Source organism: Acomys minous, assembly GCF_964271855.1.
Source record: "Acomys minous genome assembly, chromosome: 11".
Taxonomy (NCBI): Eukaryota; Metazoa; Chordata; class Mammalia; order Rodentia; family Muridae; genus Acomys; species Acomys minous.
Genome location: NC_140492.1, coordinates 77,101,466 through 77,128,873, shown reverse-complemented (window position 1 = coordinate 77,128,873; position 27,408 = coordinate 77,101,466). Strand labels below are relative to the sequence as shown.

Below are 27,408 nucleotides of genomic sequence, written 5' to 3'. Positions count from 1 at the left end.
TTTTAGATTTTTGAAAGTATAATTACATAAACTTAAATGGCACATGGTTAGGATTACATTAAATTCAATTAATCTGAATTTTATATTTACATTTTCAGTCCAGAGCATTGCATTCATGCAGTGGCAAGAAGCACTGATTTTCTTTTTTTTTTCTTTTTTTTTTGTTTGTTTTTTTAAGTCTGTACTTTTGAGAAATTCAAGAGAATTTTGCTAAAGTTGTTACCTACTATTTGAATAGATGATATTCTTAAAAGTTTAAGAAAGCTAAAGCTAAGAAATTTAAATGTTGTGATATAGAAAACATATATGTATTAGTAAAACCTGTATGTATTAGTGTTATAGTTGTATATTATATATAGTAGTTATACTGGTTTTGCTTGTATTTTAAAAAAAGTATTGTGGCAGGTTTAAGGGTCTGTGGATGATTCAGAAGGTGCCGACAGATCTTCTGACATGTCTAAGATAATGTGGTGACTTTGCTTGGTTGGAACAAGTATGATCAGTGACGAGTCCGTGTCAGAGTCTGAGTCGGAAGTCATCTGGTCCTCTTCAGGCATGTTAATCCTGATGCCTGCTGCAAGAGCCTTTCTGTTCTTTTCTTGGATATCACTCATGAAATCTTCATATAGGCGGTCTATAGAAAGTGGACGTGGTGATGTAATTGTATGTCCGAAGCCTTGGTACTGGCCCACTGGCGAGGATGCTCTTGAACTACTAGAAACTCTATCTTGCGGGGAGGAAGAAAGAAGACTTGAATGCTCGGTATGATCCGGGTCGCCAGGGAAAAGCTTTTTTTTTCGGATAACCTCGCATTGTCCTCCCTTTAAGACAATATAATTTTATTAGCCAAAAGTTATTTTTTCTATTCTAAACATATGGTTCTTTAAAAAGCTCCGCCTTTCCCCTTTGTCTTCCCCGAGTTTGAAGAGCCTGCACAATGATACTACTACTTTAACTACTGAACGGCCACAGCAGGAGACGTACAAAACCTGCATATTTGGGCAGGGGTAACACTGCAGTCTGTAAAGAGCTTGCCACACAAACACGAAGCACCTGAGTTTCCTCCTCAGCACAAGTAAGAAGCTTGGCCTGGCTTTGTGGTGTGGTCAGACAGGAGGGTCCCTGAGGCTCCCTGGCCAGCCAGACCCTGTTCTAAAATCCAAGCTGAACAGCTCCTGAGGAGCCCTGCTCGAGGCCCATGCCTGCCGCGCCCCCGCCTCACACTAACAGAAGTTGAATCGCTGTTACTTACCCACACGTCTCACTTGTTCAGAGATGTCATGTCTGATATCCGACACATCCCACATAGCGAGGAAGGAGTCGAAGCAGGAGCCCTCCTCTGCTTCGTGCACGTACGGTTTATAAGAGAACGAGTAATGATGGGCGATGGCAGCTAAGAACATTTCAACGCAGATTATAAAGTCCTGCAAACAGTAACAAGCACACCAGGCATCTTTGGGATTAAATCTAGTTTTCCAAACTACGAACTTCTTCAATGTTATTTAGGGTATAAATTTCTTTTAAAAGTTTCAGATTATATTCATTTTTCAAACATTTTTTCATTTCTTCAAAGTATGACAAGCCAAGATTTATATCTCTTGCATTTTCTCAGTCAAGTATTTTTTCTTCTTCTGTTTTTAAAAAAGATTTATTTAAGTATACAGTGCTCTGCCTGCATGTACACCTGCGCACCAGAAGAGGGCATCATATCTCATTACAGATGGCTGTGAGCCACCATGTAGTTGCTGGGAAATGAATTCAGGACCTCTGGAAGAGCATGCAGTGCTCTTAACCTCTGAGCCACCTCTCCAGCCCCACTCAAGTATTTTTCAATCTGTTACCCAACAGCTGCAAGGTAACATGCAGTTATAAGTGAACCAGGAACAGAATAATTACCAGTCAGTACCTATAGCTCATTTCTCTCAGTTTCCTGCCCCCATTGTTTGCACGTTGGCCCGCTCAGGGGCAATACTGCATCAAATGGCTTAACAGTAAAATTCCTTGAGTTTCAGAAACAACACTACTTACCTGCAGTCCTGTGGCCACAGCTTCTGGGCTTTGCCATTCCCAGGTACGCGTTTCTGAAATAACGCCAACTTTAACCAACAGAGCAATAACTACTGCTTGCCTGTATGTCAAGAAAAGGTCAGTGTCAAATCTAAATAATGAAACGACCAACTGTTCTAAAAATAGGCAACTAGGGGCCGGGAGGTGTCAGAACCCAGGTAAGGCTGTGTAGCACACATCTGCAATCCCAGTGCTCCTCATGTTGAGCTGGGAAGTAGCAGAGAGGCTCCCAGGCCGGCCGCAGGCCAGCAAGCCTGATGTATGTCTGCAGATGAACACTTAGGAGACCTGTGTAGGAGACCTGAGTTTGCTACTTTGTGGCTGCTTCTTTCTGCCACCCTTCTCCACCCCTTTCCTTCTTCCCTTTCAACCCCTAACACTAGGAAGAAGGGAGGAGGGAGAGGAAAGGAAGAGACCCGTGAATAAAGCCAAGGGCTGGAAAGGGGGCGGCATTATCATTAGACGACTGCCTGCTGATTAGGGGCTTTGAGCTCCTTGGGGCAATTTGGTCTTTGCCATCAGGATATCTAATTTCTTCTTGTTTCTTTTCACACCAACAGCGACTAGCACCCCCATCCCCACCCCCAGCATTTATATATCCTCTGAAAAGCCCCTAGAATTCCAAAGGTCACACAATCACAGACACTATCTGCAGTTGGCAAAGTGAAGTCTGTCGCCAGCGCACCAGACACATGAGTCCGCTGCTGAGAAGCAGCCCCATACCCCACACCTGGGGCTAAACGAGAACATATTCTTATAATATTTCTCTGTTTCAAAGGAACCCAAAATTCCTGGATTCTCACTACAACCCTGTCTCAAATGAAAGGCAAGGACTGACCCCCAGAGTTGTCCTCGGACCTCCACAAGCACAGACAGCATGTACATGCCGCCACTCACACAATAAACACATATCATACAAAAAAGATTTAAAACAGCTAATGCCTCACTGCACCCTAGGACTCCCCATTATCCTGCCTTCAGGGCATACTCCCAGTTGTGTTTATGTTAAGTATACTCACCTTGCCTTACAAATGTATTAACTTCCATGATATGTTCTTGGAACTTCATTATTTAGTTTATTTACCCTTCCTCCCACTTTGGAACCATGTACAAAGAATCAGATTCCAAGTTCTAACAGCTTGTCAGTCTGTCAGCCTGATACTCCAGTATGTTTACACGTGTATAAATTACTAGGATTTTTATTTTATTATTTATTTATTCATTTACTTATTTTGAGACAGGGCTTTTCTATATAGCTCTGGTTGCTCATAGAACTTGCTATGCTGACCAGGCTGGCCTCAAACTCAGAGATATGACTGCCTCCACTTCCCAACTGCTGAGATTAAGGGTGTGTGCCACCATATCTAGATAATTAGGTTCAAAGAAATTAATTTTCGGCTGTTTACATGCACACGTGTAACATGTCTTTGTGTGTGTGTATGTAGGTCAGAGGACAGCCTGTGGGAGTCAGTAGTTTTCATTGACCATGTGGGCTCTGAGATGGAACTCCAATTGTTGACACTTGGTGACAGCAGGCATCTTTCCCTACTGAGCCACCTCATGGGCGCCATTGTTTTCCTCTGCCCCTTTTAAAACCTTACTTCTTTACATGGGCTCTGGGCATCAAACTCAGTTAATTAGGTTGCAGGGCAAGTGCCTTTCCCTGCTGAGCTATCCTGCCAGGCACAGATTATCTGAACTATAATACTGCTGAGTCCCAGAAATTGTTATAATATGAGCTACTTCTATAGAGGACTGTGTATGATGTGTGCCCCCAGATGCTAACATAACTTCTGGCAGTGCAGTTTCATGAATTCTTTTTTCTCCTGACTGCTTTGCTAAGCTAAATATACATAACTTGTTACCTACCCTGTCACTAACCTAAGGCCATGTCTAGTTCTGCTTTGTGACACTGAGGACAGACAGTAGGGCCTGTAACACTGCAAACACACTCTACCTCAAGGCTGTATCTCCTTGTGCTTACTCACTGATAAACATTTCCTCACATCATTAAATGTTCTCCCAAATTGATACTATTTTATTTACGGCAGAATCATAATATTAAGTAACGTTTTCATTTTGAGGTAGGGTCTCTGGCTGGCCTCAAACTTGCTATTATAGACCATGCTAGCCTTCAACTCACAAAGATCTGCCTGCTTCTGTCTCCGTGGGAGTGCTGGAATTAAAAACACCACAACTAGCAGAACCTTCATTTTAATGATACTATCAAGATATTTAGGCTATCTCAAATGATCTTCATCTTTTAAATGTCAGCCATCATCTGACTCTCTCTTTGACTGATCAGATACAAGATCACATAGATTAGAACTTGTTATATAGCCCAGGATGTCCTCACACTCATAATTTGAGATACTCTTGCCGAGTGCCACAACTACAGGTACGTACCACCAACACATGGCTAAGAATATTTGTTTTTGTAAATCTTTTTAAATGGTAACATTTATTTTTATGTGTGTGAGCTTTGCCTGCATCTATGACACATGTGCAGTATTTGCAGATGTCAGAGGGGCATTAGAACCACCTGGAATTGGAGTTACACAAGGTCCTGAGCCACCAACCTTGTGGGTGCTGGAAACTAAATCCAGGTCCTCTGCAAAAGGAGCTCTTATCTGCCGAATCACCTTCCCAGTCCTGTTATTATAAATCTTACAAAAAACAAATTAAAAAAAAAAAAGTTTTTCCTTAGCTGAGAGACATGGCGCACACCTGTAATCCCAGCACTAGGGAAGGGGAGGCAGACAGATCTCTGTGAGTTTGAGGCTAGCCTGGTCTACAAAGTGAGTCCAGGATAGTCAGGGCTACACAGAGAAACCTTGTCTCAGAAACAAACAAACAAACAAAACAAAAGAAGACAAAAAGATTTTCTTATTTATGTGTATGTGTGTGTCTGATAATCTGAATATGTGCATGTGCCCCAGAGGCTAGGAGAAAGTTCCAGATTCCTTGGATGTGAGCCGGGTGCTGTGGACCTCTGGATATGTAGCAAAGTCTCTGAAACGCTATTTCTCTAGCCCTAAGGACTAGCTTTTGTTGATTTTGTTTTTTAAGACAGGGTTTCTGTGTAGCTTCTGTTGTTCTGGAACCTATGCAGACCAGGCTGGCCTTGAACTCAGAGATCCACCTGCCTCTGCCTCCTGTGTGCTGGGATTAAAGGTGTGTGCCACCACTACCCTGACATAGGGCTAGCTTTTAAAAGTGTGAGTAATAGCATTTTAGTTCTCCTCCTATATTAACACTTGTAGTTTGTAGCTTCATAGCTCAGGCTGGCCTTGAACTGGTAGTCGTGCCTCTCAAACTCTCTTAACCAACAGTTTAATTAGCATTTAATATTGAAATATTCTCGTAAGAGAAAGCAATACTTACCAAAAGGAAACGAAAACAACAAGTTTCACACAGAGAAATTTGCCCACAGGTTCTATAGGGCTGAGCTCTTCTTTTAGCACTTGATAAAACAGCAGAAGGCAGTACATGGCAAACTGGAAACAAAAGCAACAGTTAACATTCTGCAGTAGAAGACAGTAGCAGAACTCTTGAAGCCGAAACCAGAGCCTGCTCTACAGTGGCGCTCCAGGCACAGCTGAGTGCTACTCGGCCAGTGGTTTAGATTAACAACAGGCTTTTAGTGTTTTGCTGCAGATGCACAGAAGTGGAATTTCGCAAGGGAGATATGTAATGTTTCCCCTAAATATGTTTCTACATGTTCACTTACTGGAACTAAAGCAATATACAAATGATATGAATGGGACAAAAGGTTTCCTTCAGTCAAATAAAAGCAAACACATCTATTATGCTTTTAAAGACAAATCACTACTACTTTTATAAGCTAGTCTCTTGCGTAACATTTATACCACACAGTTTATTTAATTTATTTAACTAATGCCAGGTGGTGCAAGCCTTTAATCCCAGCACTCAAGAGGCAGAGGCAGGTGGATCGCTGCGAGTTCGAGGCCAGCCTGGTCTGCAAAGTGAGCTCAGGACAGCCAAGGCTACACAGAGAAACCCTGTCTTGAAAAACAAACAATTAATTGTTTTTTGCAAGACAGAGTCTCACTATGTAACCTTGGCTGTCTTGGAACTTGCTCTGTAGACAAGACTGGCCTCAAACGCAGATCTTCATGCCTTTGCCTCCCAAGTGCTGGGATTAAAAGTGTGTGCCACAACCAGAAAATTCTTCCTTTACTTAGAAACTATCCTATCAATATGCCAATTAGACCTTTTCTTCTTACGGAGTAAGTCTCTGTACCTTTTGTTTATTTAGGAGGTACACAATGCATATACTCACAGCCATGCAGAAACGACAGCAAACAACAGGTCTGTGTGTAAGTCACTAAATCATTCATAAACATACTACTATATGTTTATATTGTATAAAACTATACATTAAAGCTGCCTCAGATTCCATGTACAAATTAAAAGGTAATATTTGTTCTTAAGAAATAGTGCCTGATAATATTTAGTAACAGAAACTAATTCAGTACAATTAAGATGATTATTGCAGGGTGTGGTGGCACATACACACACTTCACTTCCAGCACTCGGGAGGCAGAGGCTGGCAGATCTCTCTGAGCGTGGTCTATAAAGTGAGTCCAGGACAACCAGGGCTACACAGAGAAACCCTGTCTCAAAAAACAAAACAAACAAACAAAAGAGTATTTACTCACCAGTTGTGACAAATTATTTATTATAACCAGGTAGGTCCAAGCATTGGAGAAGCTAAAGTTTCCCTCATCATATACTCCAACGAGCTCACATACCCTGAAAAGTGACAAAAGTCAGGCAACTTTATGACGAACCAAGGAGACTTGTATCTTAATATATATCCTTTAGAGATTTATTTTTTTACGTATGAGTGTTTTGCTTGCATGTACGCCTGGCGTGATGTGCATTCAGTGTCCCTGGAGGCCAGAGGGGGACACTGGATACTCTGGAATTGGAACTGGAATTAACAGATTGTTGTGAGCAGCAATGGTGGTTCTAGGAACCACATCTCTGCAAAAGCACCAAGCGCTCTCAATCACCAAACACCTTCCAGCCCTGAATACACACACTTAGGGCACAGCGGTAGTAAAACTTAAAATCTATAACCAGTTTATCTCAGAAAGCCTAAGGACGACCACTTGCCTTTGGTCACAGATGGTTGAAAAGCTGACACGAGTCACATCTTTCTAGAAATACATGGTATGATCATTACTTTTAACTTAAATTATAAACAACCATTAAACCACAGAACAATCATGACTTTCCTCATTTTGGAAAGCTTGGTTGATAAACATGACTACAGCTCACTTTCCCTCTAAATTAACTTAGCGGTAAATATTTGAAGATTCAGATCCCCCGAGTAAATTCTAATACAAGTATTAAGTTATATGCTCACCTAGTTTCTAAGCAGCAAAGCAATAAAACATACTTCTATAAGTATTTCTGGCACAGGCAGGATAAGAAGTATTGTTACATGGCTTGATTCTACGCTGTGGTCTGCAGAAACTCACATTTTGGAATTTTTATTGAAACTTTAATATTTTGGCATCACAGTTTGTGTGTGTGTGAGAGAGATGTAGTCTCTCTATGTAAACCAGGCAGGCCTTGAACGAGATCTACTTGGCTCTGCCTCCTCAGTGCTGGGATTAAAGACCTGCACCTGTTTAAAACAGTATTAATAAACTCTTAAATTAACAACACACACACACACACACACACACACACACATAAAATCTGTGTGATTAACCCAACTAAAGTAGTGTTTTCCTCTGATGATTTTTCTCATGTCTGCTCTCAAAAGGATGTGAATCTTGTGGCAATGCCTTGCACTGTTTGTTGTTACGGAACCCAGCTTTTATATATGTGGTTTTGTAGCAGGCTAGACTTACGCTATTAATCAATACCCTTTTCCTACTTGCTTTCCCATGTAAGAACACAGATCTTTAAAGACAGGGCCCCAGGTGGCCTTAAATTCTCAATTCTCCTGCCTCTACCTTGCAAGTGCTTGGATTATTTCTCATGAACGACTACACTTGCCTTCTGAGGGGCTGGGGATTAAACACGGGGCTTTGTTCATACAAAGCAGTTACCAAACTGAGCTACGTTCCCAGGCATGTAGCATGAAGATTTGAAACAATAAAAAAAATAAAGGAGAGTCATACTTACAAAGCAGTAACAGTGGTGATTGGTCTGACCACAGTATACTGTAACACTCCTAGTTTGCATCTAAAGAGCAGCATTCTGCAAAAGAAAGAGACCATCTTAGCTATTCAGTGGCATCAAAACATCTCAAAGCCTCCAAATGGAAATGACTCGGTCAGATGACAACTATATTCATTCTGCCAATTTTGTCCTAAATGACAGGTGGATAAGAGTGTGGATGGCAGCAAGGAAATCTAAAGCCCACTTTGAAATTATTTAAAGACTTATTTATGTATTACTTTGACAGTGCTCTGCCTGCATATACACCTGCAGGCCAGAAGAGGGCACCCGATCTCAGTATAGATGGTTGTGAGCCACCATGTGGTTGCTAGGAATTGACCTCAGGACCTTTTCGGAACAGACAGTGCTCTGAGCCATCTCTCCAGCCCCTGAAGTTATTTAGTAACTTTATCTCTGAAAGACACCCCTGCCTAGCTCCACTGAAGCACAGCACAGAACAGTATTGGGAACTGGGGCTTCCTGCCATGCTCACCTCAAATCGACAGGACCAAGTGAAATGAGTCTGTGAGCCAAATAAACTTTGTTTCTTAAGTTGCTTTTGTCAGTTATTTTATCACAGTAGTGAGAAAAGTAACTAAAGTTCTTTGGGTAAAATATGCAATCTTAACTCTTTAAAGACTTTTTTTTTTTTTACATTTACTTCAAACTAGATGAATGCAGATGGCCAATTCACTATGAATGTAACATGTATAGAACTCATTATTCTCACGATTGTCACATGGTTCTCTGTGCTGTATGTAGTTTGTTTTATACATGTGTAATAAAATAAATGTATATATATATATATAAAAGACTCAGAAAACAGAGGCAACGTGGATCTCTGTGAGTCTGAAGCCAGCCTGGTCTACAGAGTGAGTTCCAGGACAGCCAAAGCTACACTGTCTTGAAAAACCAAAATGAAAAGGGGGAGAAAAAGCAAAACAAACAAACATCCTACTTTTTTTTTTTTTTTTTTTTTTTTTTGAGACAGGGTTTCTCTTTGCAGCCTTGGCTGTCCTGGACTTGCTTTGTAGACCAGGGTGGCCTCGAACTCAGAGATCCACTTGCCCCTGCCTGAGTGATGGGACCACAGGCGTGTTACCACCTCACCCAACAAAAAATCCCACTTAAAAAGGGCTCATTTATTTTCCTTTATGTGTATGAATGTTTTGCCTGCATATATGTGTGTGCACCACACATGTGCCTGTTGGATCCCCTGGAACTGGGGTTTTGGATGGCTGGAATGGCTAGGAAATCAACCTGGGTCTTTGCTTTTTGTTTTTGTTTTTCGAGACAGGGTTTCTCTGTGTATCCCTTGCTGTTCTAGACTCACTTTATAGACCAGGCTGGCCTGGAACTCACAGGGATCCCCCTGCCTCTGCCTCCAGAATGCTAGGATTAAAGGCAATACATTTTTAAGATATAGATGTTGTGGGTTTTTTTTGTTTTTGTTTCATTTTTACATTGCTCACCCAATAAAAAGTTTATCAAGGTGAGGCCAGCCTGGTGTACAGAATGCAGGACAACCAAGGCTAGAGACACCCTGTCTCGAAAACAAAAAACAAAACATGTATTTTGTTAGCTGAGCATGGTGACACATGAATGCAATCCCAGACTTGGGGAGGCAGAGGCAGGTGAATCTCTGTGAGTTCAAGGACAGCCAGGTCTACAGAGCGATTCCAGGACAGCCAGGGCTACACAGAGAACCTTGTCTTCAAAAACAAAAACAAACAAAAATGTATTTTGTTGTCTTTCAAACTGTACTCCATGCTAAAGTCTACTTATTGTTTCTGTTTACAGAACTGTCTTGCAGAGAGCTGGCCCAAACTGAATAATTCTGCTTCTGTAAAACCCAAACAGACACATGAAAACCCGATTTACTTACTCCCCCATTGCCCATGGCGGGCAGCAGCAGAGTGGAACGAGGTGGTTCTGCTGGTCTTTAGCTTCTAGGTGCAGCATCAAGTTTGGGAATCGGATGGTGAGATAGTTGGTAAGGAAGATCATAAAGTTATAGATGACATACGCTTCGTAGCACTCCCTCCAGGTGTCCACGTAGATGGCAATTTTGGGAAATTTCAAAGCTATCCACTATGGAAAAGCACAGACATTAAAGAAGAGTTGTAGCCTGAGGAAAATGAATTACTGCTCAGATTCACAGGACAATAACACAGAACCTGGGGATCCCGTCACAGACTTGCAGCAAACTCTCTGAAGTACTCTGAGTGGATTTACGGGGAGGGAGGCAGGGACTGCTGAGGATTAAACAGTGCAAGTCCACCACTGAGCTACATCCTAGCCTCTGCAAAGCATGCTTTAAAATGCAACGAACTTCTCTGATACAGGTAAACAGAAGGGCAAGTGTTTGGGGAAGTGATGAACATAAAAAAGAAAGTTAGTGAGTTCTCAAATATAATTTGAAATTAAGAAAAAAATATGACCAGAAAAAAATGTTACTGAAGACGTTTTATTTCCTAACACAGTTTCTCTGTGTAGCCTTGGCTGTCCAGAACTTGCTTTGTAGACCAGGCTGGTCTCTGCTGGAATTAAAGGCCACTAAAGCCTGGATATTTTGTATTTTTTGAGACAGGGTCTCATTATGTAGTTCTGGCTATCCTGGAATTCACTATGTAGACCAGGTTGACCCAGAACTCATAGAGAGCCTCCTGCCTCTGTCTCCTAGGTGCTAGGATTAAAGGCATGTGTACCACTACACTTGTTTTTTAATGTTGTTAAGACAAAATATGACTGTAATGACAAATGCAGATATTTGGAACATTTTTAGTGTGTAGTTACTCTCCTTGCTTGGCTGCTTACATTCTCAGATTAGTGGCTTTTCACCTGTTAAAGACTGTAATACTCTAAGTTACCCTCATCCCTAAGGGATGGGCCACCCCAGGCACAGACTGCTGCCACCAGGTCCCTTATACAAAATGGGCAGCATCAGCACAGACCAGGTGCAACACACGACCCAAGTGCAGCTCTCCTAGACTTAGTCATCTCCAGACGGCTTATGACACCTGATGGGATATCCAGAGTGCAAACCTGGGGTCGGGGCTTGTTTAAAATAGATCTGCTCCAGGCTTGGCTGAACCCATGGGCGCAGATTTTGATAAGGATGCAGATTGCTCACTATCACACATTTTAGTTATCAAGTACCAAAAAAAAAAAAAAAAAAGAAAGAAAGAAAGAAAAAGAAGAAATGCAGGAAAGTAGGGTGGATGCACAGACAGACACTTTCCACAGAGAATACAACTACTGTGATAATTAGACAAAGAAAATGTCTAGCCGGGCGTGGTGGTGCATGCCTTTAATCCCTGCACTCGGGAGGCAGAGGCAGGCGGATCTCTGTGAGTTCGAGGCCAGCCTGGTCCACAAAGTAAGTCCAAGACAGCCAAGGCTACACAGAGAAACCATGTCTCGAAAAACCAAAAAAACCAGGTGTGGTGGTGGTGCATGCCTTTAATCCCTGCCCTCAGATGGAACTCTGTGAGCTGGATACTAATCTGGTCCACATGGTAAATTCAAGAACAGCCAGGGTTACATAGACTCTATTTTAACAAAACAAAACAAAACAAAACCCAAAAAGGAAAAAAGAAGTCTTCAGTAGGGGGGCATGGAAGTGTGTACATCTTTAATCCCAGCACTGGGAGGCAGAGGCAGGTGGATGTCTGAGTTCAAGGCCAGCCTGGTCTACAGAGTGAGTTACAGCAGGACAGCCAGGGCTACAACAGAGAAACCCTGTTTAAAAAAAAAAAAGGTGAAATATTTTTACTATTAATCTCTCCTTGTCAATACTGTGTGCTCTTTACCTTATTAAGCATTCTCTAGTAAACATAGTTAAGTGTCATAAAAGAATTCTTAACAGAATACAACAAAATATACTTACACTATCCAAACTGTATATCGGAACCATCCAAAGAATCCTATGGAGAGTAAAACATAAAAACCATTTAATGTGATGTTTATGAGTTAAGTCAGTCAATACTAGTAATAGAGATGTGTGAGGATGCGACCTTATGATGGGTTTTTGAAGTTCGGGCTGTGTATAATGCACTAGATGTTGGATAATCCCCCACATGGACACAGGTATGGTCATCAGCAGGAATATTCCAGCAATAAACCAAGCTTTGGTGTGGATCCCAACCTTAGAAGAGAAAAGAACGTGTGAGCTTAGACTCTCATGTTATGACTATAAAAATCAACATTTGTTTTATTTTCATTTGATTATTAGCACTGCTTGGTATTTTCCAAATAATTAGTAACAATTTAAAAAAATATTTACTTAAAAATTATGTCGTCGAGCATGGTGGCACACACCTGTAATCCCAGGACTCTGAAGACAGAGGCAGGTGGATCATTGTGAGTTCGAGGCCAGCTTGGCCTACAAAGTGAGTCCAGGACAGCCAAGTCTCAAAAAAAAAATTTTTTTTTTGTATGTGTCTGTGTGTGGATATGTGCATGTGTGGGTGTGAGGTCAGAAGTGGGTACTAGATTTCTTGGAGGCAGAGGCAGGTGGATTACGATGAGTTCCAGGACAGCCCGGGCTACATATATGAGACCCTGCCTCACAAAAGAATGAACCCTCTTCAAAAACGAAACAAGAGCCGGGCGGTGGTGGCGCACGCCTTTAATCCCAGCACTTGGTAGGCAGAGGCAGGCGGGTCATTGTGAGTTCAAGGCCAGCCTGGTCTACAAAGTCCAGGACAGCCAAGGCTACGCAGAGAAACCCTGTCTCGAAAAACCAAAACCAACCAAACAAACAAACCAAAAACGAAACAAAACCCGAGACATTTCCGTAGTGCCTTCACCCATTCCTAGCCTGTTACTTCTTTCTCTCTCTGATTCTTGTGAAGTGGGGGCCTAGTGCTGACAACTCATGAAGGCCATGTATCCTCACATGGTTCTGTGGGGGAGTTTCATTTCAGTCGTTCATAAAGTGACCAGAAAAATGACTCACTCCTGTAGTCATATCCCCATGGCCACTTGTCTCTCTGCTTCAATGTCCCCTCATCTGTATGAAGAGGGACTTTGCTCTATTTTGCCTTTCTAAAGAATTAAGTAAAATTATAGTTACATTAAAAAAAAAATAAAGCCATTTTAGGAATATGCTCTAGTTAATGCCTCTAACCTTAATAGGAAATGACATAAAATCAAAATCTTTCCTTGTCTCCCAGTCCTCTCTACCTATGTGCTATCATTTCCCAGCCTCCTTCAGAGTCAAAATTTTCAAAACTCATCTATTCAGCTGGGTAGTGGTGGCGCACGCCTTTAATCCCAGCACTTGGTAGGTGGAGTCAGGCAGATCTCTGTGAGTTCGAGGCCAGCCTGGTCTACAGAGTGAGTCCAGGACAGTCAAAGCTACACAGAGAAACCCTGTCTCGAAAAACCAAACCAAACCAAAACCAAAAACCAAAAAACCCTCATCTATTCTCCTGAGCCTATGTTTCCCCCACACACTCCTACTTAAACAATTCTGTCCACCTCCAGTGCACTCACTAAGCTCCCCAATGACCTTCCTACTTGTGAAAAGTGACTGACCAGGTGGCAACAGTGAACACTCTTCAAAATGTTTCCCCTGAAACCCTCTTTCCAGGGAGGTCATTATCTGCCCTCTTTGTAAATCCCTGTGAAATACAGGTGCTGGGTCTTTTGCTATTGTATCCTTAGTCTCAAGTTCTTTTTGTTTTTGTTTGGTTGGTTGGGTTTTTTTTTTTTAAAGCTTTTTTGAGACAGGGTTTCTCTGTGTAGCCTTGGCCCTCCTAGACAGGATAGCCTTGAATTCAGAGATCTGCCGGCCTCTGCTACCCAAGAGCTGAAATTACAGGTGTGCGACAACACACCTGGCTTCAAGCATTCTTTTAACTGTGGAGCCTGTCTGAAGTTTGACCACTAGTTACTAGGTTGTTCTCTCCTCATTTGCTGAAACTTAACCCCTAATGCAAATGGCCATATTTGGAGAAAAGGCTGATGGGAAATGACGTAGGTGAAATGAGGTCATAATCTCACAGCCCTGGTGGTCTCAGAATTGTCTGTCAGCCATCTGAGGGCTCAAGAGCATGGCCTCCTGCAACGTGAGAGGACCTTCCCTAGACTGCCACCCCGCGGGTGTCCCCCCCCCCATGATATTTGACTCCAAAATAGTTTTCAACACTGTGGAAAAAAAAAAAGTCTTGTTGAAGGCCCTCAGTTTATTTTATGTATACTTAAATGTGTTCTTCTATGTGTGTGAGCCCAGGTGCGCATGCGTGGAGTCTGTTCTCCTTCCATCTTGTGAGGCACGGTCTCTGCAGCTTCCGCTGTTACATGTCACACAGGAGGCCAGCTGGCCGGCTAGCGTGCAGACAGTTCTGTTCCTGCCTTCCATCTTGCCTAGACACCACTCACAAGGGTCAGAGATGGAACTCAGGTGGTCAGGCTTGCGTGCGTACTGCTTTACCACTGAACCCTTTCTTCAGCTAAAGCGTGGCATTTTCTTATGGCAGAGAAAGTACATTAAGCAATACTCTCATACCTGTCTCTGCAGTTTAAGTTGTTCTGAGGTCTAGACTTGGCAAACGCATTACTTTGGTTTATTTGCACGCCCCATTAAATATCCTTATCAGAAAGTGAGGGGCTTGGGATGTTAGCAGTTCACACTGAAGATTAGAAATGGTTTTTTAAAACTACAGTTGAAGCTCACAATTAAGGGAATTCTTAAGCAGAAATGATACACATTTCATTTACCTTTCTATACTATATCCTAAGGAACACTAAGTGAGGAAATTATATTTATGTTAAGATTGCTATACCCAAGTTTGGGTGGACAAATTTCAAATAACCTAAAAACCTATAATTATTAAAAAAAGCCAACAAAAAATTTAGTGATTAAAAGGATCCTACAAATGTCTGACACATTGTTTAAAATATTTTCCACAATCAAAAAGGGGGCCATCGGCATGGTTATAACTCTTCTGAGATAAAGTGTTTCTCAATAAAAGTATTTCTGGTTATTATTAATTGATAAATCCAAATTCACTTTATGCATAGATTGTAGATTTATGGTAGTTATTCAGTTTGTAATACTTCACTACTGTCACATGACGTCAACAAACAGTAGAAAGTGGGCCAGAGAGGGTTCAGCGGGTAAGGTGCTCGCCTTCAACACTGGCGACTTGAGCTCCATCCTCCGCACTCCTCATCCTGGGAACACAGAAGCAACTCCCCTAAGTTGTCCCTCCACAACTGGGCCATCCCATGAACACAGCAACGAATACTTTTTTTTTTTAAGTAAGGAAAGAAATACAACTGGCTGTGGTGGTACATGCCTTTAATGCCAGCACTCAGGGAAGCAGAGGCAGGCAGATTGCTGTGAGTGGAGGTCAGCCTGGTCTACAGAGTGAGTTACAAGAAAGAAAGAAAGAAATGAAGGAGGGAGGGAGAAAAGGAAGGAGAGAGACAGAGACAGAGACAGGGAGAGATGGGGGGGGGGTGAGAGGGGAAGGGAGGAGAGAGAGGGAGAGAGACTGAGAGAAAGACAAGAGACAGACCGGAGAGACTTTGTAAAAACGTGTGCTTCGATTAGGGAGTAACTTCAGGTCTGGAAATGTAGCTCAGTTGGTAGAGTGCTTGCCTGCCTCAAATGCACAAAGCCCCGGGTTCAACCCCAGCACTAAACAAACAGAATGATGGCTACATCTATAAGCCCAGCGCTCGGAATGTAGACGGAGGAGGACCATTCTAGGTTACAAAGCATCTACATTAGAGACTTTATCTCATTAAAGAAAGAGACAAAGAAAAAGATGTAACCTCAAACGTAAAAACAATTAACAAAGTCAAATGAACAGGAATCCTTTAGTTACAGGAGGCTGGCTAAAAGCTTATAAAACCCAGAACGTAACTTCCAAGGTAGTTTATTTGATCTGGTCAAGCCCCAATGTCTGCACAGCAGCTACTATTTCAGGAATAAAGTTCTTTCAGTCCATTCTGAGCAGCTGCCTTAACTATTTTCTCCACCAGGAGGTAACTCCACTTGTAGCGGCAGAATAAAATCAGACCAAAGACGAAATGTTTCGCAGACCACCAAGAAGGCGGACAAAGGGACTCTGTCAAGCAGCCTTAAGAAAGAGGAGAGGTGCTGGACCCTCTTACCTTCAATTTCTTTAGTTCCCAAACACATACAGGAAAGGCTATCAAGATGGAAACTCCGTAAATAAGTATTAACAGGGGTCGGATCCATCTCCTCCAGTTGTTCCGGTTGCATGCGCAAGGCTTTTTCATAAACAAACCAGCTTTCAACAGCTGAGTAAACGAACTAAACAAAGGTCTTGGCTGGTTCTGTTCTTCGGTTGTTTCTTGAACTGACTCACTATAAAGAAAAATTTACCAGCCGCTGGCGCCCCGTCCTTGGGTCGCACTGTGCTGCCGGCTGCCGCAGCGGTGGCCGCTCGGGATGCTCGCAGGTGCGGGCTGCATCCTCGCCGGCCAACCCGCGTGAACTCGGTGCTGCCGTGGCGGAGTCGCCGCCGTCTCGGCTGCACCATGCTTCCGAGGACAGCGGGGTGACCCGGGGATTCTGACCTGCGGCGGGTAGCCGGCCGGTTCCCTCCCTCCTGCTCTGGCAGGCGAGTCTCCGCCCCCCGGAAGACCCGGTCCCGCACTTCCTCACTCACTCATTCGAATCGTCCTCGCTAGAGGAACTCATCTTCAAAATATAGGAGCTCACTTCCGTTTCCGTTCAGGTCCAGGAAGCGAATGATTTGCAGCGAGGTTCACGCTGGGCAAACCTTGTCCGGCAATGCTCACCTTTGTGATTGGTCAGCTACGGAGGATGGGTGTGTCTGTAACCTAGGTTACTCAGGGGGCGTGGCGAGGGAAATGGAGAATTCAGGATTGCTGGCCGCGCTAACTTACCTAGTCTTAGCGTCTCGGAGAAGGGTTCTGGAAGTTGGAGGAACTGGGCAGGTGTTTCAAAAACACCTGCTACATTCTACCTAAAGTCTTAGTGAGGGGCAATCGATGTGGAGCGGAACTCAAAACAGCCTTTTTCTTAGAATGCTCCTCACTTGTCTTTATGGCTGGAATTGGAAGCCGGCTGGAAAAAGATAGAACAGGAAACCTCCGATTAGATGTCAGTCAGTTGCTAGAGTTTAGGGCCTTACGGAGGGATTTCTTTGCATAATTTCTGGACCCGGCAGAAGAATCGTTCTAAAAATAGCTTATTTGAAAGTGACAATATGAAATGTTCACATTTGGGGGGAAAAGCGTTAATGATTTAAGTTTCAAAAGGCCAGCTTTCTGACTCGGAATGCTTTTAGCTGTAAAGGTTTACAGATCAAACAAGTGGCAAATGGAACCTTAAAGTGTTTCTAAATCAAGGGAGCAAGCAAACATCTGTGTCCCGATTAAACACACGAACAGGGACTATATTGTGATTTTCTGAAGTAACACTTAACTTAAAAGTACTGAAAACTCAACAGATGAGAAAAATTTCACAGATGAGAAAAACTTCAAGTGATTAATTCACTCAAATATTGGCCTACTAAGCAACACAATTGTGTTCTCTGACCATGGACTCTGCTTGGTTGTTGAAATATTTGCCATCACCTTCAACCAGGGGAATTCTGCCTATAAGGCAGGTGGGCCAAGGCATGGGCCAGAGTCTCACTGAGATCAGACGAATCATATATCGTTTTCCTCTGTAACCCCGAGCGTGGACTCTGATGTCTGCAGTCTTTGCCCCATGCTGTCCTGATCTCCGTTTTGCAACTTTCTTTAAAGAGGTTGTAGGACTTTTGTTTGGTCTATGCCAACTTTAAATTAAGATAATTGGTCTTAGGGAAATTCCTGACCACTATCCTGGCATATGCGTATCCTGGCATACTGTTAAAGTTCAGAGAACAAGAGAAAACTCCTGCTTTACAACTAGATATCACCATATCACTATTTCTTGGCCAACAACAGTCTTTTTAAACAGGCTGTCTAGCATGGCTTGTTTCTGCGTGTCCAGCCACACTCTTATTGTTGCCTACAGCTGTCTTCCCTATTCTTTCTCATAGGAAACCAGTCTTGACTTAATTTCTGAAATCTATTTTGGTACTCTAGTAGCACCATCCTTTATGTTTCGCTATTGCCATTAACCTGAATGTTTGTTTGTATTTCTTATACTGTGAGTTCCCCCAGAAAAAACTAAAATCCTTGAACCATTAAGAACCACTATTAGCTGGGCAGTGGTGGTGCGTGCCTGTATTCTCAGCACTCAGGAGGCAGAGGCAGGTGGATCTCTGTGAGTTCAAGGTCAACCTGGTCTAGAAAGCAAGTCCAGAACAGCCAAGGCTACACAGAGAGACCCCTGTCTTAAAAAAAAAATAAAACCAAAATAAACAACAAAAAATAGTATTATGAAGGCAATGAAAAGACAAGTCAAATGCAGACATGACTGCACATGTTTGTGAGCTGGAATTCATTTTTGATGAAACTTCTACACAGAGAAATTAGAAACAGTGAGTTTTTCATTTAAACTTGTTCACTCATACAGATGCTGCTTTATTTTGAAGATGTCCTACTTCTCTCCTTTCTTCCTTCCCTTCTTCCCTTCTTTCCCTCCTTCCTTCTTTCCTTTCTTCCTTTCCTCCTTTCCTTCATTCCTTCACTTCCTTTCTTCCCTCCTTTCCTCCCTGCCTTCCTTCTTTCCTTCCTTCCTTCTGTCCTATCTTCCCTCCTTCCCTTCCTCCCTTTCCCTTCCTTTCTTCCTTCCCTCCTTCATTCCCTTCCCTTCCTTCCTTCCCTCCTTCAATTCCTTTCTTCCTTTCTTCCTTGCTTCCTTTCCTTTCTTGACAGAGTCTCCCTGTCAAGATCCGATTGGAACTCACAGGCATCCACCTGTCTCTGCCTCCCCAGTGCTAGCATTAAAGCTGTGTACCCCACAGTTGATGGTTTAAAAGCAAGATCCACTGAGTTTAAAGGGCTCTGCAGTGAATCCAGAGAGAGAACAAGGGTCTGGAAAGCCAAAGGATGAAGATGAAGACCTCACTTGTGTCACTAGGTCCACAGAGGCTGGAGGTCCTGGCCTTGCCTTTGTTCTCTTCTGCTTTCCGTGAACTCTTCTAGCTCTCTCCTGGGTAGCTACATCTTTGCCTCTGCTTAGCAAGTTCCTAATGGAGAAATTCTCATTTCCCCCTCAATATCCTCAGCAAAGAAATGTCTTTCTTATCTTGTCTTTTCCTTCCCTTCCCCCTCCCCCAGTTGTATTTGGTGCTATCCTAGGTCTCTGGGCTATCTAGCCTCTGGTTCTTGGCCCTCCAGGCAGTGTCAAAGGTAGGTTCCTACGCGTCCCTCAACTCAAGAATGGATAAAGAAGCTGTGGTACATTTACACAATGGAATAGAACCCAGCTGTTAAAAACAAGGACATTATGAAATTGGCCAGCAAATAGGTGGAACTAGAAAAGATCATCCTGAATGAAATATCCCAGACCCAGAAAGACACGCTTGATATATGCTCACTTCTAAGTGGCTATTAGCCATGAAGTACAGGACAACCATGCTATAATCCATAGACCCGAAGAAGCTAAGTAACAAGGAAGGCCACATGAGAATCACTGTGAAGGGGAAATAGAATGGATGGGGGTGGGGATGAGAGCAGGAGGGATCAGGTGGGGGGAGGAGGGAGGGATCAATGGGTTCACTTTATAAGATCCTCATTTAAACCACTGAGATCAACATTTACATGAATATTTCAATCGCCCTTACTCTTATTCGCAAAGATGTGTTACCAGAGTCATCCAGTTGATGATTCTCAGGTTCTCCAGTTTCCTCACAAGAAAAGCAACAGAGTGTCTTGTGTCACCCAAGAGATTTCAGTAATGAAGGGAGGGACGGGTACTCTGAAAGGAACGCCATGTCCCAGGGCCTTTAAAAATCCTTCCATACGACGGATGGATGGATTGAGCTAGCCAATACGGGCCTGTGGAGAAAGGCTTCTTCCTCTGTGTTTGGTGGCAGCTACACAGACAAGAGCATTAAGGAACTGTGTACTCTGTGTACTCTGCAGGGCTCTCACTCTGCCCAGACAGATGAACTGTGAGACTGGAAAGGACAGGCAAATAAAGGCAAATCCCATGGGGATTCAAGTGCACCATGCGGCAGTGACCTGCTAGTCTCCAGAGGTGCAGCCTACAGCAAGCTTGAGCATCAGGAAGTCTCCATGTGTTGGTGAGGATTCTTGGTGTAGACTCTTTGGGCTTCTTCTCATTGCTGGAGTCCAGAAAGCTAGAAGAGTTCCTGACACCTAGTGGACCAGCAGCCTGTACCCCAAAAAGCACAATGAGATGCAAGGGCCTGACCCCAGCCACCTGTGGGAGCCAAAAGGCCACAAAACCCACCAGGCCATTCTTTTTTTTTTTTTTAATTTGTATTTATTTTGATTTCATGTGAATTGATGTTTTGTCTACATTTATGTCTGTGAGAGGTGTCAGACCCAGTCTGGAACTGGAGTTACGGACAGTTGTGGGCTGCTGTGTGGGTGCTGGGAACTGTACCTGGGTCCAACTATACAATTCTTGTTGTGCGGCAGAATGTTCCGCTCTGCTGATACTGCTAATCCAAGCAGTGTGTGTAGATCACACCTCCAGCAGTTCAGTTCAGAAAGCCCCAAAATGTTTGTGTTGTAGTAATTGCTGCTGCTGTAAAGCCTTGCCAGCAGGGAGGGTGACACCTGCATCTGCTTAGAATGTGCTGTTCAAACAGTAAAAGACTGATGGGCCTGGCACGTGACAGGTGACTCAGTGCTTAAGAGTGCATGCTCTTGCAGAGGCCAGAGTTCAGTCCCCAGCTTAATAATTCCAGCGACAGAGGAACTAACTCTCTCTTCTGGACTCTGTGGGCAACTCGTGTGTACATATGACCATAATTAGAATAGCAATAATAACAACACTTAAAGATGATAGGAAATAAATGCTATAAAAGCCCAGGGCCCGACCTCTCGGATGTTTCCAGGAGTCCAGTAGTCTGGGGAACCCTGGGAAATCCTTTCTATGGAGAAGGCAAGTAGCAGCACCTCCCACAATCTACCATAAAGAGATATAGCAGGTGGCGGGCTTCAGAACAGAGACCACGTTCTCATCAGCTTGGGTGCTTTGCACTGAGCTATAAAGCCACATGACAGGCCTGCTTTCAATGAGCCCTGACGCAAAGAGACACTGTAGTGTCTGACCCAGCCCACGTAAGTTCAGTGGGTGTGCATGCTGCATAAGTGCTGCTTGTAGACTGCCAAACCACAGAGAAAGCACTGCTGGCTTTGGGAGCAGGCTTGGAAGAAGGCCACATTGTCACTATTCTTATTTGAAAAGCTGTCCTTAACTTCACTGCTGGGTCCCGAGAGAAGGGAAACATCAGACTTGGGGACAATAAGTGATTAGGCATCCTGAACTGCCCATTATAAACAGTGCTTTTATGGTAACTAAACCATACAACTGGGCACACTCACCAACATTTCATTATAGGGCAACCCTGGCAGACCCAAAAAGTAGCATATAACAACGCGCAAGCAAATGAATAAACTTGTGACTTGTTGGGAACTGATACAGACTGACTTAAAATGTCAGTCACTGCAGGCTGACATTACATACAAGCTGGAAGAGAGAAAAAGAAACAGCCGAAGAGCATAAACCGTGGCTGTTCCAATCCTCCAGGTGGCATGCCCCAGGAACTCTGTGCTCCCCGACAGGGTCCGTGAGTATCTGTGATACTGTGGCCCTTTGTCACTGCGCAGCTCCACCTTTCATAGGTGCTGCGAGGAAACACCATAACCATGGCAACTTTTTTTTTTTTTTTTGAGACAGGATTTCTCTGTGTAGCCCCGACTGTCCTGGACTCGTTTTGTAGACCAGGCTGGCCCCAAACCCACAGCGATCCGCCTGCCTCTGCCTTCCCAAGTGCTGAGATTAAAGGTGTGTACCACCATGTCTAGCTCTCACGGGCAACTCTTATAAAAGAAAACATTTAATTGAGGGCTGGTTCACAGTTTCAGAGGTTTAGTCCATAATTGTCATAACAGGAAGTATTGTAGCGTGCAGGCAGACGTGGTGCCTGAGAGGGAGCTGAGAGTTCTACCTGTGAGGGCAGGCAGTGAGGAGAAAACCGGCTTGAGCTTCTGATACCCACCCCCTAGTGACACACTTCCTCCAACAAGGCCACACCTACTCCAACAAGGCCACACCTCCTAGTGGCGCCACTCCTTGTGCTCCTGTACATCCAATCACCCCAGGTGCGGTTTCCCAGAATATGCGGTTCTTTCCCGAAGGGACTGTGCTGTGCTGTGTGGTTCAGGCCACTGGATCTAGTGCAAATGGCAGGTGTTACCTCAGGCTAAAGTATTCCATTGCAGGTGTAAGCCTCTGTCCTGCTTTGAGTCTGATGTCAGTTTTGGGTGTTTGGCTCCTGGCTGGTGGCGGTATTTGTTGGGAACTCGTGGAGCCTGTAGGAAGTAGAGTCTCCCCGGTAAAAGCAGGTCACAGGGGAGGGTCTTTGAAGGTTTTACCCAATGCTGACTTCTGCCTGCATTTTGGGGTTCCCACCACACATTTCTGATGCCAAAAACTAAACTATCCTACCATGCCTTCTGTACCCGGATGGAGAGAAACCCTCATGAACCAAAGTAAGCCTTTCCTCCTGACCTCAGTTCCAGCAGGCTTCGTGGTCACAGCCATGTGACAATAACCAATTGACCCTCCCAGTACCCTCTTCCCTGACTCCAGCAAGCCACGCTAACTGGAGCAGGTGTCTCCGCATGGAAAGTCAAGACCTGACATTTCCTTCACGTAACGTAGAGGGGAGGAGTTATTTGATTTTATTTCTTATGTGTGGGGGTGTGTTGTCTGCATGACCGTTGTGCATCCTGCCTGTGCCTGCTGCCCATGGGTATCGGAGTCCCTGGAACTGCAGTTATGAATGGTGGTGAGCTGCTGTGTGGTTACTGGGAGCTCTAGAGCAAAGAACTCAAGAGACTTAGAAGAGAGGGGCGTGGGAGTGGATTTTTCACGTGTTGCTTAGAGAGGCATCCAACTCCTCTCTAAGCTTTATTTCCCTAAGTGGTGCCAGAGAAAAGCATTCGTAAAAGAAGTGTTACTGCTTCTGTACTGCTTTCTGGGCCACTTCTTGTGGTTGTAGCTGCTACTGAAAGAGGGAAAGTGGTTACAGTGGCAAAAAGGCAACAGACCTGATACAAAATGACCCAAGTTCAGCACGGAAAATAGTCAAAGGACTCCATTAGTCTGGGGCGGACTTGGCCCTGTGTGTAAGCCAGGATAGCTGAGTGGTGAACGCACCCCGAAGGCCTGTGTGTTGAAGGCCTTGGCCTCTAGGATGGTTCCACTGGGAATGGCGGCTGGTCCTCGGGTCTCTGGAGCATGCTCTCAAGCGTCCCCTTCCTCTTTGTCTTTTGCTTCTCGGCCACGACACCAACTGTTCTCTGCACCCTGTGCATCCTGGTGAGGTTGTTTTGATAGGAATGCCAGAGGCCCTAAATTTTATGGGTCTGTCCAATCCATCTTGTAATTTGTGAGCTAAAATATTTTGTTTTGTTTTTGTTTTTGGAGACAGGGTTTCTCTGTGTAACAGCTCCGGCTGTCCCAGAACCCACTGTGTAGACCAGGCTGGCCTTGAACTCACAGCGATCCACCTGCCTGTGCCTCCCGAGTGCTGGGATTAAAGGCATGCGCCACCACCGCCTGGCGTGAGCTAAAATATTAAACTCGAAAACCAGACTACAGACAGGCGTGGTGGCACACACCTTTAATTCCAGTACTCAGGAGGTAGAGGCAGTCGGATCTGTGTGAGTTCAAGGCCAGCCTGGTCTGCAAATAGAGTTCTAGGACAGCTAGGGCTACACAGAGAAACCCTGTCTCAGAGGAAGAAAGAAAGAAAGAAAGAAAGAAAGAAAGAAAGAAAGAAAGAAAGAAAGAAAGAAAGAAAGAAAACCAGACTTACTTGCATCTCTCTCTCCGACTCCCTCTCCAATCCCCCCTCCCCCTCCACACTACAGTTGGAGGATACAGGGCCAACTTGAGCCAATCTGTCAGAGTTGCTTGCTTTCTCTCCATTCCTCATTAATAAAACTGAGGCCACGTAGCCTTAAAGAAGAGTCTAGAGACACCAGAGGCACAGTCCTCTCAGGCTTCTCAGGGTATCTGCAGGGTAAAGACAAACAGTCACACTTTTTTGTTACTGCCAAACAACAGTTTTTGAGTGAACACTGGTTGCCACACAGCATCAAGCATGATTTCTGACTAATCTAGCCAGGGTTTCCGCTAAAAACACATGATAAATTAAGTCAAGTGCGTCAAGGAAGAGTTCAACAGAGGGACCACTTACAGCAGGTGTCAATGAGGAGCACAGAAGCCGTTTGGGATAATTCTGTAATGAGTCTCTAGACTGTGGAGTTAGACAGGCTGTGGGCAAGACCGTCAGCACAGAGCTGTACGTGGACGCGCCCTCCAGGGGGAGTGGAGACAGTTAATTCTCCCCCCTTTCCCACCCACTCCTGCCCTGCAGAAGCCGGAGGATGAGGGAACCTGCTGCTGGGGGCCAAAGTCAGCCTTACTGGGCAAGAAAGAGGATGAGGATGAGCTCAGCATGCCAAAGAGAGGGGATCCAGCCAAGAGCAGGAAAGCCAAAAATATTAGGAATAATACTTACCCTAAAACATCCCAACTCCTCACTGCTTCCATCACTGGCTAACTTTTTAAAACTCTTATTCCGAGAATGAATGAACTAGAAAGCAGCTATTTGGGGCAGAATTCTGCGTACACATACACTACACAGTATTGCTTATTTTTATTCTATACCTGTATAAACAATGATTTATGAGCCAGGTGCAGTGACACATGCCTGTAATCCCAGCATTCAGAGAGGCAGAGGCAGGTGGATCTCTGAGTTCAAGGCCAGCCTGTTCGACAAAGCAAGTTCAGGACAGCCAAGGCTACATTGAGGAATCCTGTCTTGACTTTAAAAGCAGCCCAGCCTGGTCTCAAATGTACTACACAGACAAGGCTGACCTTGAACTTCTGACCGCCGCCCCCGCAACCTCAGCTCTGGAATGCCAACACATCCTATTTTTCATGAAGTGCTGGACACAGTGAACGCTAGACGAGCAGCCTTCCAGTGAAGGCCGTCGATAGCACCCATGGGTTCCATGTTATTCTAACTTTTCTTTCTAATATAAACTTGAAAAGTCCGAGCATACTTATCAAACAGAGGCCACAAGCTGGCCAAGCCGACCCGCGCCTTTCACTGTCACCGACCCTCCTGCACTGTTGCATGCACAGCGCCTTTCACTGTCACCGACCCTCCTGCACTGTCGCATGCACAGTGCCTTTCACTGTCACTGACCCTCCTGCACTGTCGCATGCACAGCGCCTTTCACTGTCACCGACCCTCCTGCACTGTCGCATGCACAGCGCCTTTCACTGTCACCGACCCTCCTGCACTGTCGCATGCACAGCGCCTTTCACTGTCACCGACCCTCCTGCACTGTCGCATGTACAGCGCCTTTCACTGTCACCGACCCTCCTGCACTGTCGCATGCACAGCGCCTTTCACTGTCACCGACCCTCCTGCACTGTCGCATGCACAGCGCCTTTCACTGTCACCGACCCTCCTGCACTGTCGCATGCACAGCGCCTTTCACTGTAACCGACCCTCCTGCACTGTCGCATGTACAGCGGTCTTTCACTGTCACCGACCCTCCTGCACTGTCGCATGCACAGCGGTCTTTCACTGTCACCGACCCTCCTGCACTGTCGCATGCACAGCGATGCTTGCACTGCCTTCCACTGTGGTACCAACTCCCCACTCTGTCCTCACTTCGTGTATTAAACTTAGGTGTTTCCACTCAAAACGACACTCAGTCTTAAGGTTTGGAACTTAAATTTCAAACCACAACAATTCAAAATTCTTTCGCAAGCTCGCCTCTGTTTTCTAGACACCAAAGCATTTCTTTAGATCCTTTTTGGTTTTACAAGGGTCGGGATAAAGCAGGTAGGCACTTGCCAAAAAGGCACTCAACAGTGTTACAGCAAACAAAGCCCTGTTAACTGTGGCTACAGGGTACATCCGGTCTCTTCACGTGTGGCTAAGCTGCGTAGCCATACAAGCCCTTTAGACAGCCATGACGACAAGTGGCAACCTTAAAGGAGCCCAGAGTTTACATAACAGCTATTCGGGCTCTCCGTTCTCCCCAGTCCTCACTTCAGATGCCACGCAGCACACTCAACACGAAAGCTGATGAAAGGATTCTCAAAAGACGGCAGCATGACCTCAGGAGAAAAGGAGGAAGGCTCCTCCCCCTCACACTCCTACCTCAGGGCTAGTGGCTATGGACTGAAACCATAAGCCTTAACAAACCTTCCCTCGTTATAAGTTGCCTTCGGGGGATGGAGAGATGACGTAACGACTTGCTCGGTGGGTAGAAGGCTGTCTGTGAGAACATGGGGGCCTGAGTTCGAATCCCCCATACCCTTGTAAAAAGCCAGATGTGGCACCACATGCCTGTCATGGGGACTACGGGGAGCAGAGACAGGAAGAGCACTGTTATCTCAAGGAGAGACTTTGCCTTGAGGGGGTGTGCCAAAGAGCAGTATGTCAGGATACCTGATGTCCTTGTCTCCAAGAATCCTGCTCTCCACTCTTGCTCAGGCACCTAGGCTCACCTAGACTCCCCAAAAGTCCCCATCTTACTAGTGAAATGACACCTGAACTCTGAAGTCCGGCCTTGGCTGTTCTCGCCTGGCGTCTGTGACTCTCTCCAAATTCATCTGCTTCCTCATTCCTATTCATTTACTCTTCACCCCATTGTCTCTAAGTGTGACCCCTCTATTGCCCTTCCTAAACTTCCTCCTACGATAATGTAGTTTAAATGCATGATGTCCTCCACAGGGTCATATGTCTGAACACTTGGTCCCAAACTACTGACACCATTTGCCAAGGCTGAGGTACCTTTAAAAGGGCCTTGCTAAAAAAATAAAAATAAAAATAAATAAGTAAATAAATAAATAAATAAATAAATAAAAGGGCCTTGCTGAACAAAGCCACTGGGATGGCCCTTGAGACTTTACAGCCTGTCGCACTTCTTCTTCACTCTGTCCCTAAGTATAGATGTAACATG

The 27,408-nt window shown here is 44.5% G+C and overlaps 1 protein-coding gene across 4 annotated transcripts in view; it reads right to left on the bottom strand.

The window, feature by feature from the left end:
- Positions 1-27,408, bottom strand: part of LOC311608310 (transmembrane protein 184C) — a 43,698-nt gene continuing 16,290 nt past the window's right edge. Inside the window, exons 1-13 of one of the 4 annotated variants that reach the window (XM_084800709.1) lie at positions 23,573-23,681; positions 17,161-17,341; positions 16,920-17,068; positions 16,399-16,615; positions 12,285-12,415; positions 12,158-12,194; positions 10,154-10,359; positions 8,233-8,307; positions 6,750-6,843; positions 5,452-5,564; positions 2,029-2,128; positions 1,253-1,424; positions 1-821 (exon numbers count right to left, since the gene is read on the bottom strand). In XM_084800709.1, the coding sequence (XP_084656835.1) occupies positions 724-821; positions 1,253-1,424; positions 2,029-2,128; positions 5,452-5,564; positions 6,750-6,843; positions 8,233-8,307; positions 10,154-10,359; positions 12,158-12,194; positions 12,285-12,415; positions 16,399-16,615; positions 16,920-16,951 (1,275 nt within the window). In that variant the 5' untranslated portion in view covers positions 16,952-17,068; positions 17,161-17,341; positions 23,573-23,681 and the 3' untranslated portion in view covers positions 1-723. The other 3 variants (XM_084800708.1, XM_084800710.1, XM_084800711.1) reach the window with 3 other exon arrangements.